This window comes from Oncorhynchus kisutch, linkage group LG19 (genome assembly GCF_002021735.2).
Source record: "Oncorhynchus kisutch isolate 150728-3 linkage group LG19, Okis_V2, whole genome shotgun sequence".
Taxonomy (NCBI): Eukaryota; Metazoa; Chordata; class Actinopteri; order Salmoniformes; family Salmonidae; genus Oncorhynchus; species Oncorhynchus kisutch.
In genome coordinates this window covers 48,809,958-48,824,337 of record NC_034192.2, presented here as the reverse complement: position 1 = coordinate 48,824,337, position 14,380 = coordinate 48,809,958, and the positions used below count along the sequence as shown (strand labels likewise).

At 39.4% G+C, this 14,380-nt stretch overlaps 1 protein-coding gene across 1 annotated transcript; it reads left to right on the top strand.

Moving 5' to 3' along the window:
- The first annotated feature begins 8,438 nt into the window (after positions 1-8,438).
- Positions 8,439-10,480, top strand: nkx3-2 (NK3 homeobox 2). Its single transcript, XM_020452559.2, has 2 exons — positions 8,439-9,075; positions 9,507-10,480. Exons 1-2 carry the CDS (start codon positions 8,682-8,684, stop codon positions 9,941-9,943), a joined length of 831 nt encoding a protein of 276 aa, XP_020308148.1. The 5' UTR covers positions 8,439-8,681; the 3' UTR covers positions 9,944-10,480.
- The last annotated feature ends 3,900 nt before the right edge of the window (positions 10,481-14,380 follow it).

The window sequence follows — 14,380 nt, the reverse complement described above, 5'->3', positions numbered from 1 at the left end:
GGTATATGGTCAATATACCACGACTAAGGGATGTGTCCACGCACTCCATATCACTTATCCTTATTGCATCCTCCAGATGGGAGAGCTTCTCCTGTTGTGACTTGATATGAGTGTCATCAAGGTTAGGCTAGTCTCTTCGTTAGCCATGTGGTTTATACTGGAGAGCACTATGGAAAGCATGTGGTTTCATCTTAGCTGTCAAGTGAAATAGAAGGCATGTTAGATTTGAACAGAGGTGAGATCCTCCCAGACTGCCTAGCTCGACTGTTTGGGATAAGGGGGCTCACTCTCATAGCCCCTCAATATTGGGAGTGGTCTTTCCTCTACGAGGATTTTGCCAAGGCGACTGGCACTGAATATAATGGCCTCCCATTCAGCCTCTCCGCTCACAAGACATAAAAGTTAACAGGTGTTTAATGTCAGAAGTGTTTCATATGAGAGTCACAGAAATAGAGACAGGCAGCCAAGAAGGGTAGAGGCTTAAAAAAAAAGATATACGCATTATTAAAAAAATACCATGGTTAAGGCAGAGATGGAGGTTAAGCCCCTGACTCTAACTTGACTGGGTTTTTGAGCCATGTCACCACAGCACTCCATCGCTGGCAGCTTTTTAGAGAGACAATGGCAAAATAAAATGTCATAGGAAACACAACACAGAAGAAACAGATCAAAGATTAGGTCTGTGGTAACCATAATAATATGCTGCTGGCCACTACTGACCTAACCCAGGGAGAGTGAGAGGATACAAGATTCAGTCATTTAAAAAAATTATGTCATAACAACTTTCTTCACTGACCAACATAGGAGCTGCAAAGCCATGGTGGCATAGGGGCATGGACAATCTGGGACCTCTAGAAGCTTCCAAAGACTAGAACACCATAAAATAATTTACAGTGCATTCGGCAACGTAATTCAGACCACTTTACTTTTTCCACATTTTGACAAGTTACAGCCTTTTTCTAAAAATGGATGGGGGGGGGGGGGGGGAATCCTCATCAGTCTACACACAATACCCCATAATGACAAACCACAAACGGGTTTTAAGAAATGTTTGAAAAGTTATTTGGGGAAAGAAATGATGGAATATTACATTTACATAAGTATTCAGACCCTTTACTCAGTACTTTGTTGAAGCACCTTTGGCAGCGATTACAGTTTGGAGTCTTCTTTGGTATGACGCTAAAAGCTTGGCACTCCTGTATTTGGGGAGTTTCTCCCATTCTTCCCTGCAGATCCTCTCAAGCTCTGTCAGGTTGGATGGGGAGCATTGCTGCACAGCTATTTTTCAGTCTCTCCATAGATGTTCGATCGCGTTCAAGTCCGGGCTCTGGCTGGGCCACTCGAGGACATCCCGAAACCACTCCTTTGTTGTCTGTGTGCTTAGGGATGTTGTACTGTTGGAAGGTGAACCTTTGCCCCAGTCTGAGGATCTGTGCACTCTGAAGCAGGTTTCCATGAAGGATCTCTCTGTACTTTGCTCCGTTCCTCTTTCCCTCGATCCTGACCAGTCTCACAGTCCATGCCGCTGAAAAAAATCCCCACAGCATGATGCTGCCACCACCATGCTTCACCGTAGAGATGGTGCAAGGTTTCCTCCAGACGTGATGCTTGGCATTCAGGCCAAAGAGTTCAATATTGGTTTCATCAGACCAGTGAATCTTGTTTCTCATGGTCTGAGAGTCTTTGGGTGCTGGAAAACTCCTAGCGGGCTGTCATGTGCCTTTTACTGAGGAATGGCTTCCGTCTGGCCACTCTACCATAATGGCCTGATTGTTCTCCCCTGATTGCTTAGTTTGGCCGGGCGGACAGCTCTAGGAAGAGTCTTGGTGTTTCCAAACTTCTTCCATTAAAGAATGATGGAGGCCACTGTGTTCTTGGGGACCTTCAATGCTGCAGAAATGTTTTGGTACCCTTCCCCAGATCTGTACCTCGACACAATCCTGTCTGGGAGCTCTACGGACAATTCCTTCAACCTCTTGGCTTGGTTTTTGCTCTGACATGCACTGTCAACTGTGGGACCTTTTTATATAGACAGGTGTGTGCCTTTCCAAATCATGTCCAATCAATAGAATTTACCACGGGTGGGCTCCAATCAAGATGTAGAAACATCTCAAGGATGATCAAAGGAAACAGGATGCGCCTGAGCTCAACTTCCAGTCTAATAGCAAAGGGTCTGAATACTTATGTAAAGAAGGTATTTCTGCTTTTTATTTTGAATAAATTTGCAAACATTTCTAAAAATCTGTTTTCACTTTGTCATTATGGGTATTGTGTGTAGATTGATGAGCAAGAAAATACATTTAATACATTTTAGAATAAGGCTGTAAAGTAACAAAATGTGGAAAAAGTTAAGGGGTCTGAATACTTTTTGATGCATTGTGTATATAATAATATAATAAGTCCTCCATATGAGCAGTATTGAGCTCAAAGTGGTAATATACAGTTAAAGACACCTCAGTCCAACTATCCTCAGTTAGTTCTAGAACATCTAAATTATCCTTGAAGCCTTGATTACCTGATAAACCCCTGTGTATATTCAAAAGAAGTACATCTGACATAACATTCATGAAAGGCTTGTTTTCTATGAAGGACATTTTTATTGAAGTGTGAGCGCAGGAGAAAGAATCGTCGCAGAGGCATTTAGGCAACGAGGCCCTTGACTAAAGAGAAGCCTCGCATGAATGTGCTTGAGTTGCATGTATTGTCTATTGCGTGCCGGAGGCAGATGGGAGCTCGATTGTCAGTAGAACACACTTGAAAATCCACTATAAATCATGTCTGCGCTATCTACACAAATGAATTGGACTGTAACAGTGGGCTATCCCCCCACTAAAAAGTGCTCCTGTGCTTTGAATGTGAGCCCAGTAATGTAGCCAATGCTGAGTTGTTTTGAATAACTTCCAGGAGGAGGAGGGCACAGCTAGGCCTGCTCTTCCCTTGTCTCTTGGTAACATTCACAGTATAAGGTGTGTGCCGTCCAAAGGGTTCTTCCATTTAGTGGTTCATCGCATGCAAGGATAATGTTTCTTGAGAAAAAAAAGATTAGGGGCATTTGAATCATTACTTAGGTGACTAAAAGCATACTTATAGTCGTTGGCGCTCTTCCTCCACTTCTCAATGTCGAAGTTGATTAAGGGTGGATCTGATATTTGGTGAGAAATGCAGAGGACCTTTTGGGAGCATGTATTGCAAATGACTCTTGGCAGTGCCCTCTCATGTATTGCTCCATCTGAACGCAATTTGGCAGCGGTTCTTGTAAGAGAGGGGGAGAATGGCGTGCTGCAAGCCTCCTTCCTCATACCAGCACGCAAAGGTTCAGGACCTGTCATAAACACACCCTGGAGAGGATGGGAAACAGAGATGTTACCATGGTTCTGTCATGCGGCTCGATTAACCAGGATTTCTGTTAAAAACACAAGGTTGAAGTTATATGCTGTGTAGAAATAATGAGACACAATCACTCATGCCAAGTTAACCCAGTATACATGTATGTCTTGGGTTTTGTTGTGGTTTTCTCCCTTACATCACACCAAGGAGGTATTCAGGGAGTGTGGTAGTTTTCTCCCTTACATCACACAGAGGAGGTATTCAGGGAGTGTGGTAGTTTTCTCCCTTACATCACACAGAGGAGGTATTCAGGGAGTGTGGTAGTTTTATCCCTTACATCACACCAAGGAGGTATTCAGGGAGTGTGGTAGTTTTATCCCTTACATCACACCAAGGAGGTATTCAGGGAGTGTGGTAGTTTTCTCCCTTACATCACACAGAGGAGGTATTCAGGGAGTGTGGTAGTTTTATCCCTTACATCACACCAAGGAGGTATTCAGGGAGTGTGGTAGTTTTATCCCTTACATCACACAAAGGAGGTATTCAGGGAGTGTGGTAGTTTTCTCCCTTACATCACACAGAGGAGGTATTCAGGGAGTGTGGTAGTTTTATCCCTTACATCACACCAAGGAGGTATTCAGGGAGTGTGGTAGTTTTATCCCTTACATCACACCAAGGAGGTATTCAGGAAGTGAAAATGAAATTTGTGGACAAATGAATACATTATGTCAACTCTCCATAACACCAACATACAGAATGATCTGCCATCATTGTTATTGAATATAACGATGATAATTAAAGTTATTACATATAATCACCTTGAAAGGTTCAATCTGCAATATTTAAAGGAGATGTTCCCTTTATTTGAACTAAATCTGAATTTTGGATGAAAATGGCATGTTATAGAATAGTCCAGACTCTTTTTTTATTTTTTAAATATTTTTATATTTCAATTGGTTTTGAGAAACTTACCCCAACCAGCGATACACTTCCGTATGCTCGTTCTGCAGTGCTTAGATAAGACATTAACAAAAGCTAAAAAATATATATATAAAAAAATGTATGCTCTCAGTATAGTGATGCAGGTCTTTAGATGTACACATGAAATGTTGTCATTCCGAACATTATCCGCAACGTTATATTCCATTTTGTACGACTCGACTCAGAAGACTTTCTTAACATCAAATAAACTACCAGTTTTATCTCCTGCATCAGGATGCTCAAATTAAGATCCTACATCTGAATGTCACAAAGCCCACATTTACCTGTGGGCCCCAGACACCACCTCCATGTCAGTGTCTTTCCCAGCCAGCAGAGGGACCCATCTTATCTAATCTACCTTGGCTGTCCCTGAGTATCCCTCTATATACAGGCTAGAGAGCATGATGTGAACCTTACAAACAGGCATTTACTCAAACACTATGGGGTTTCTATATAGTTTTCCAAACCCGGTCCTAGAGAGCCTATGTGTCTGGGCAGTTTTGAATCTCTTCACAAGTATATTTATATTTCTAACTAATTGCACATAAGTCCCACACCCACAAATGAAATGGCAGAGGAGAAGATACATTCTGAAAAGGGACAAAAGTATGCTTTTGTTGATGGTCTGGAACAACATGTGAAATTCATGGGGACATTGGATTTATTTCCAATTAGTTCTTTCACCACTTCTGCCAATTCTTAAAACACTGTAAAAATTTGAACCACAAGTTGGTACGCCGATTTGGGATGAATTCATTAGAGGTAGATTTTCCCCTTGAGTGCCATGAATGACTTTCCTTTGCAAAGAAATGCTTTTATACATCTGTGACATCAATCTTGCTTTACTCTATGCATACACACGCTGAAGCTTTTATTGCATATCACTTACTATGCATCACTTATTGTCTTGCTGTACACTGTTTAGTTTTCTTGCCACTTATAGCTACTAACTTTCTATTATTCATCCCAGTTTGGTTATCTAAACACGCTGGAGCCCAGTGAGTCCTGGTTGACATTGTATTGATAACCAGGGTGACTTCCTCTTTTGTGGACCTCTGGCACGTGAACAAACTCTCAATTTGACCCATTTTCCCTCTTATTCTCTCTTACCTTCTCTTTACCCTCCTTCTGTGGCTAAAGCAGGGAAGACTCATTACAAAAACCTTTTACAATTCTCTTCAAGACTAAGTCAAACTTTAAGTCTTAAGTCAGCTGGGGTTATTCCTGTAAGGAAGGAGTTGTTGTGAGATCAGCAGTCAACTTTTTGCAAGGAACATATGTCATGATATCATCATTAAAATGCAAAAGTAGCACAACGAACAATCAATTGTCTGTACACAAAAGCAGTCTTTTAAGATGTTGTGAAAAATGAAAATGAGGTCCCCTTCTAATCCAGGTGCAGGGTCCATGCAGTTGCACAGCAGGGAAAGGTCCTATATGTACTTCAGCTGCTAGTGTTTTCACTAATATATCTTTAACTGCAGGGACAGTAGTAAGTAACAGTCTTTTTATATGGATTTCTTGAGTGTAAATTCATTACCTCAGAAAACGTTATTAAGATAAGAATTATATTTACATCCCTGATTTATCAACCTCCCAACAACATCTACTATCATCATATTGGAATGGGAAAAGTCAAGGATGCCACATATGCAAATTACAAAGTAGTATACTCAGTGACCACTAGGTGGTAGGACATATACATGCAAAAGGTCTGCCAATGACATCATTGATCCAGGTATGATAGGATTACACACTCATAACATATGCTTGTCATATGCTTGTCATCAATTGCCCTATACATTTTCTAGGCATATGACCTCACGTTATATTCAGTGGGTTCATGCTGATATTAATATCACTGCAAACTGTTGCAATCATCAAACTGTTATCAAGATGAGGAAGCTATTTAGAATGGAAATAATAACACTGCAAATATCTGAAATGATAGCATCAGATTCAATGCCAATGACCCTATTATGATTCTGTTAAACGGTTGAAATTCAAAATAAATCTAAAAATCCCTGCTTATTCAACATTATGCTCTACATTGTGCCCATAAAATATATTATTAATCAAGGCCTAACTAAATAATACATGACATAGGCCTACGCATATACCGCGCATAACTCGATTGCTTTTTTGCGCAAGAAGACATTCACAAATACCAGCTATGCCTTTTGTGTTTTAATTGATAGCCTAATGTATTGATTTACTTGTTTTATACATAAAGCGTTTATCTACTATCTTCTTTTACATTGACTCATATTTGTGTTGATTGAAAGTTGGTGATATCAGTAGGCCAAGACCTGATGCACCATTAACACTAGATACAGGTAATGCATCAGCTGATCTTTTGTGTATATATATATATATATATATATATATATATATATATATATATATTGTATATTGTATATATATTGTATATATATATATTGTATATATATTGTATATTTAATAGTAGTGGACGATAGTGGATAAAGTGACATGGTTAAAAGCCTATATTATGGGAACTGCTGAAGCGTTCGAATATTCACGCTTGCGGTCTGCTCATAAATATAGGTGAATTCGTGCATTGTGCGCTGAATGAATGTTGTTGATGTTTATTCATGTCTTACTAACATCACGATACAAAATAATATGATGTACACCAATAACAATAACAACTATACAAATAAAAATAATACTATGACATGTATTATTATCATTAGTGGTAGCCCTTGGCGTAGACTATAAAGGAGGCTACACCTGGTATTATCAGATAACACAACATAATCTGACCAATTGGGACGCAGGCTATTACATGAATGATATGCCTACACTATGATCCTACAAAACCTACACTATGCATTATGATGGTTCTTGTTAATCGTAAAGAGAGGCCTAAAGCTACAAGACAAACACATATTGCTCGACTTAATTTAGTATTTATTTATATCCTAAACCAAATGCACGATACCATGGTGATAATATAACATCTGAAATAATAGGCTAAAGATTAGCCTATATGTAGCCTACTGTTGAGGTATCATTGCGAGAGGAAACACACAAGCACGGCTCCTGAAAGACATTTTAGTCATTTAGCAGACGCTTTTATCCAGAATGACTTACAGGAGCATTTAGGGTTACGTGCCTTGCTCAAGAGCACATGGAAATATTTTTAACCTAGTTGACTCGAGGATTCGAACCAGCGACCTTTCATTTACTGGCCCAACGCTCTTAACCGCTAGGTTACCTACAGCTCAATTAAACAAGATCAATTATAAATCTTGGACGAATTTATTAAGACCTCAATTCGATCAATTGCCAATGAGAAAATAATTATTCCTCCTACCTCAATGTGCTGCCTGCGGGCCCACAGATCATGTCACCGACACCCGAGGTCTGTGTTAATTTATAGGCCTACATGTGGCAAACCATGAAAAACATAATGTGCATGCATTGAAATTAAATGGGGTTTGGGCATTTGTTTTATAACATGCAGAAGGAGAAGCATAAAGCCTACATCATTATTTCAGGGGAAGATGCTCCTCAGATATAACTCCAGACATTACGCAAATAGTCCCTACCATATAACTCTTCTTTGTTTTACATTTATGATGAGTTATCAACCTTAATTGAATACATTTGACACCGAGTGAATCTTACCTGTGGTTCAGGTGGTTGGTATTTACAGTATAGATTCATGGCCAAGGTCGTCGTCAATAACGTCATCTATTGAGCAAACGGTAGGCCTATGTATGGATAGGGAGAAGGCGCACAACAACAGCCACCCAGGTAGACTGACAGCTGTATTACTATCAACCTCGACGTTCTTATTATTCTGAGTGACATTGGCTACAGTTGTGTATGCGTATCTATTGGTGTCCGTTGGCTAAAGACAAACATATGCTAGCTACACTACTCTCATTCCAATGGATCATTTTATTTTCATGGTTTGATATACAACAGCCCTTTTGGCCGGTGAGGGGTTAACCTTTAAAAAACATATTTATTGCCAGACAGGACGTGAGTGTGTCGTAATTTACAGTGGCCAATCATCATGCGATTTTTCTCTCCTCTCGTCCAATAGGAAATGGAGAGGGATCGCTGTCTGTCACAGGTGAGGTTGGATAGTGGATCTGTGTGAAAAAGGCAGGAAAAGAGAGAAAGCTTAGGCTAATGCGAGAGCTGACGGAGGAGAAGCATCGAGCCTCGGGATATAGGCTGAACGCAGTATTTCCATCGCTTTTTCAGTGGAAATGCAATGAGATACCAAATCTGGGAGGTACAAAAAAGCAGTAATAGCGCTTCAAGGGGAATACAATGCGGATGATTTGACGTTGGTCCATATCTACGATTTTTACAAGACAGAAACTTTGCTCTTTGAAATGGCCGTTCGTAGCAACTCCTTGATGCCTTTCTCTATCCAAGCCATTTTGAACAAAAAAGAGGACAGTCGACACTTGCCAGATTTGGACATCTGCTTCTCGAAGACTGCGTGTTGGAAAATATTTGGAGAAATGGATACTGGTTCGGAGGACTTTCCCGCGGCGTGTAGAAGTGACGAGGGAGCTTGCATGGCCAGCGACCAGAAAAGTTACGACTCGGATTCAGGTCTCAGTGATGACAATGACAGCAAGAGGCTGGCCGTTTGCAAGTCCGAGAAAAACAGGGATCCTGCTTCAGACGTACTGGAAGAAAGTTTGCTGGACGAAACGGACCATGAATCCACTGCTGTCGACAACGCAAAAGGTCTTAGTGACTGTGAACCTAATATTTCGGGTAAGTTACACATTTTTTATTGGGACATATCGGGTAAAAGTCTGTAAACACATCAATTGAAACCATAATTTAAAGTAATATTCTAAAAATACTTTATGGAGAACATCCCAGTCTAATCCCTTCAAATCATTTTACCAATGTGGTGTAAACATTAGGCTATTGTACTCGCATGAGGCACCGCCTTTGCGCATGAGGCAGCGGGATGTTATGTCATGGCATACACACGTTTTTAGGCCTAATTTCAATCTATATATTCCATTGACATGTGTATATGGCCATGATGATTTATGACATTGTGAGGTTAGTTTTTAGGCAGCCTTGGATGCATTTTAAGAGCTAGGGCCTATTTGACTATTCCATCTTGTGTGGTCTAAGAAAAGCGATGATTTTTATTGTTCATAGTACATAAAATGCACAATTTATTCTTTCAGATTCCAACAACCTAGACGAGGCCAGTTGTGATAAAAGTTCGGATCAGCCCAAACAGAGGAAAAAACGTTCAAGGGCTGCGTTCTCCCACGCGCAAGTGTTCGAGCTCGAGCGTAGGTTCAATCACCAAAGATACCTATCCGGACCAGAGAGAGCAGACCTGGCGGCCTCCCTGAAGCTGACAGAGACGCAGGTCAAAATATGGTTCCAGAACCGCAGATATAAAACAAAACGCCGTCAAATGGCTGCCGACTTGATGGCATCGGCCCCTGCAGCAAAGAAAGTGGCTGTGAAAGTGTTGGTTCGGGACGACCAGAGACAGTACAACCCCGGAGAACTACTGCGGCCTCCGCTCCTCGCTCTCCAGCCGTCGTATTACTACCCCTACGCCTATTGCCTCCCGGCATGGACACTCTCTACTTGTGCTGGGAATCAATGAGAATTGAATAGCCTACTTTGTATTTATTTTCCTCCATCAGGAAATCGAGGCATTTTCTTTATTGACTTTTTATGAAGAAATCAGGAGAGATTAAATGAACTCAGAACTACTTATGTGAGTTATGTCAATCATTTGAACTGCCTCATGGTGTCTAGACTGAACATGTCACTTTTCTTGGTATAGTGATGACACTAGGCCATTGTTTCAGATTGTATGGAGTGTAAACCTTCCAGAGAGGGCCTACAACATCTATGTTCCTATGTATACTACGAGCATTGGATTTCTTTTCATGCTGCGGTTGTAGGGTAACGGTAAGATTTTCAGCACTTTTCGAAACATAGAGATAGAGTGTGGACATATATCTGACTGAAATATGGATTTGAAGGTTTCTTTTGTACTTATTGACCTTAACGTGAACTGTGGCATAGACAGTAACAATTGAACTCTTGTTAAAAATGTACTTATTTTCTAATTGTTCTAAATCTGATTGTTTATTAAGAGAGAAATCAAACATTAAAAACATATCAGGCATATTATATTTTTGAAGCAAGTCGTGTTTGATTCGAGCCTTAATATTTATGTCCTTTTTTCCTTAGACTTTCCCTTACGAAAAAAGATTGCAGTTGTAGTGCAGTATTACTGCATGCTGCAACTGATGCATCCAAAATACCACAGTCAGCTGCTGACTGCAGTTACTGCACTTTTACTGCAATTTCAAAACAGCAATCTTTTTTGTAAGGACTGAATTTCAGTTAATATGACAGGGGTTTTATTGACCATGATCAGTGGGCCTAAATTAATTATAATTGTGTCATTAACCATTCTTGTTGTCATAATGATAACAACATTATAATAATAACTTAATTAACGTAATAATAATAATAATAAGCAATGAAATACCCATGATGCATTGATGAACGAAATTGCATCGCAACAACAAATGTAGGGTTTTATTTTCTTGACCTAAATGACTAAATTGGTGGTCATATATTACATCATATACAACGTTTATGTGCACAGATACCATGTACTACCTGTATCCGGTAGCATACATTTTCTTTGTTTGTGTAGCCTAATTTAAGTAGTAACTACTTTCTAACATGGTTTTGGTCAGTTTACTTTCATCATCCTCATAGCTCCAGGCAGGCCCACCTTATTCTGCAGCTACAGTATATATCATATAAGCCTACAGTTGAGGAATTCCCCTCAAACCAGTTATATAATAACTGTTTGGGGATTATTTAATTAGCCTACCAATGTATTTCAAAATATTTAAAAGAAAAATCATGAATTAAGCATTGTCCTTTTTTTTTTATTCCAGTTGCTCATCATTAATTACTGTACTCTTTATCAGCAGGTTAAAACTAACATGTCTCACTGCGGACTAATTAGAATGGGAGAGAAATATTCTGCACACCAAAACTGCAGGGTTCAAGAGCATGTGACGGTTTTAATCCCACACTATTTTCATTTACATAATTACATTTCACATTTTGGTAATTTATCTGAAGCTCTTATCCAAAGCGGCTTACAGTAAGTAGTGTATTCATCTTAATATGGCTATATGTGAGATAACCACATCAAAGTCGTAGTAAGTCCATTTTTCCATAATGAAAAAGTTATCAGCAAAGTCAGTGCTAGTAGGAAAAGACATGTGCAATTATTGAAGATACTCTTTGAAGAGGTAGGGTTTCATACGTTAATTTCATCTTATTCCTGGGAAACTGAATAATTGATTGAATGAACTTGTTAATTCAATGACAGAAAGTTGAATTGTGCTGATTCATATAATTTAATTTGGCTGAACAAAGTTAATAGATATACAAATAATGAACCATAAAACTAACAAGTAGATGATTATTCTATATTTATTTTGTATTATTATTAAAAGTAAAGGTAGCCAAGTAGTCGGTTCTATTCTGATATGCGATGACTACATCATAATCATAGCCTATAACTCTTATAGGCTATCCTAGCGGCCCTAGTTTAAACCACACACACCTCAGTGCTACCACCCTTACTGCACAACTTCCTGACAGGTTGGCCATACACTAATCCTCATTTGCCTCCCCACTAATACACCTGCCAGACAATGATTTATGGGTCCCCGATTCCTGAACTATGTAAACTGACAGGAACCTTCGAGGTGTGTCAACATGAAGATATCTATATCCATGAGTGTTTGGGTGTTATGGAGGTAAAGGGAGAGAAAAACGTAAGCCTATGGACTGACTTTTATAACCACAACTAATTTCAAACTCGATACTATTTCGGGTAGATAGGCTACTTTTTCCGTGCGGCAAGAAATAAACAGCAAACGATAGGCTAATTTTTAATCAATCAGAGGAACTTTTATAGTATTTTTCAACATATCATCTCACTGACAAAACCAACAGAAATGGTCCCATTTTCCATTTTAGTCATTTAGCAGACGTTCTTATACAGAGCGACTTACAAGAGCAATTAGGGTAAAAATAAATAAATATTTAATTGTTACACCAAAAATATTGCAGTATAACTGCAGCATACTGTAGTATAACTGAATTTAGAGTGTAGTACAACTGCAGTATGCTGCAAATACTGCAGTAATTTTCCACTGTGACTGCAGTTACAGTGCAGTATAACTGCAGTTCAACTACCTACAGTACGCTGCAATTATTCTGCAATAACTGTGTCCAAAATTCCACAGCCGACTGCAGTTTAAAAAGTGCTATCTTTATTTGTAAGGGACACATCGGATAGGTGCAGTGAAATGTGTTGTTTTACAGGGTCACCCATTGTAGTACCCGGACCCTGGAGCAAATTAGGGTTAAGTGCCTATCGATAGATTTTTTTAAATCTAGTCAGCTCAGGTATTCAAACCAGAGACCTTTCAGTTACTAGATCGACGCTCTTAACTGCTAGGCTATCTACCTGACACCCTGGTTCCAAGCACAAAGGGCATTTCAATCTTCGTATTCGTATTCTGGATAATTCTTGCACAAACTCTTATCGAGTACTTTGCGGGCTATAGCCTATATCTGATACCACGCCCTGCTATACAGCCAACACAATCGTACAGCCCAAAGGACAACTCCAATGATTCTGTTAATTGCTTGTTTCTCTACAAACACCGTTTGTCTTAAAAATAGAATTGCTAAAATGAAATACAAATCGGCGTTATTGGAAGGGCTGTTATTCTACATGACCTATCCCAAATCCCATTGACATGGCATTCCGTCTCATGCCTGTATACGAAGACATCTCATTAAGAGTGAAATATTTTGTCAGTTGAAATTCTTCTTTTCAACTTTTAATTGGTGAAATGCAAACACCCACATAGGTATGCATTAACTCCATTTCATTGTCTACCCATTCGACTTGTTTTTATACATGATAGCGTTTGCATGACATTTGGAGGGAATGCGTGCAGGCCTATGCGCAAAGCATGAAGCATGAAGATGGTTAAAAGTATGTTTTGAAATGTAAATCATGAGTTCCGATTTTTTGTCATGTACTAAGCCTGTACCATGGTAGGTCAAATGTAGAACACATGCCATGTAGCACGTTGGTAGGCCACATCCGTAGGCCTAATATAAATCCAAATTATTTTTAACAGCTAGATTGAAATAATTGAAAACGTAGTCTGGGTCGTGATTTGACATATTTTGTGAGTGGAATCGTTTGCCGGTACTTTATGCGAAACATATCTCCTTAACCAAGGCTGTATGCCCATCTGTGCCAAGCTGGCTTGCAACGCAGGGGTGGGCGTCGCTGGCTGAGGTAAAGCCCAGCAGAGCCGAGATGCAACACACAGCAAAGGAAAGGGTGAAATTAATGATTTACATGGAAGAGACAATACCTTTTTAGGACATGTGTAAATCGTGCATCATTGTTTTGTTACGCATATATCTTAGCAAATGGATTACGCGAATGAACCATGGCTAGCTCATGAATCAGACAAGCTCTAACAAATGAAATATTCTTCGCTTATTTTCAAATAACAAAGAAATTAAACTGAACTGGTTTCAGGAGCTAGGCTATAGGGCTATCTATGTGGCGTGCAGGCCCATCACTTCGTGTTATCGTTTGTCACTTTTGAAATCGCAAGATCGCAATTGGCCCATGTGGAATTGTCTTTAAGACGCTAATACATGCCAATCTAATAAATCTCAAAATAATTACTATAATTGAAAATGATCTGATCAACCAACAGTAGAGGCCTTTGATTCCAAAACAACTACAAAAAAATATGTCATCCAACAGACGGCTCCGCATTCCAATCAAGGCCTACTCGTTTTGACAAATTGTTTGGCATTTTTCTTCCTATTTTATTTAGACGTCATATTTATCACTTTGAATGATACAGACCTAGGCCAATTCATGAAGGTTCTTCCAAAACATTTTTTTTGTTTAATCTGAAATATGTCACCAAGCGGGCTCAGCTCTTAATAATAG

Bases quoted from the DNA above. Each gene is read 5' to 3' on its own strand.
- nkx3-2 (XM_020452559.2), top strand. From the start codon at position 8,682: ATGGCCGTTCGTAGCAACTCCTTGATGCCTTTCTCTATCCAAGCCATT. The intron at 9,076-9,506 runs GTAAGTTACACA...TTATTCTTTCAG, and splicing joins CTGTGAACCTAATATTTCGG to ATTCCAACAACCTAGACGAG.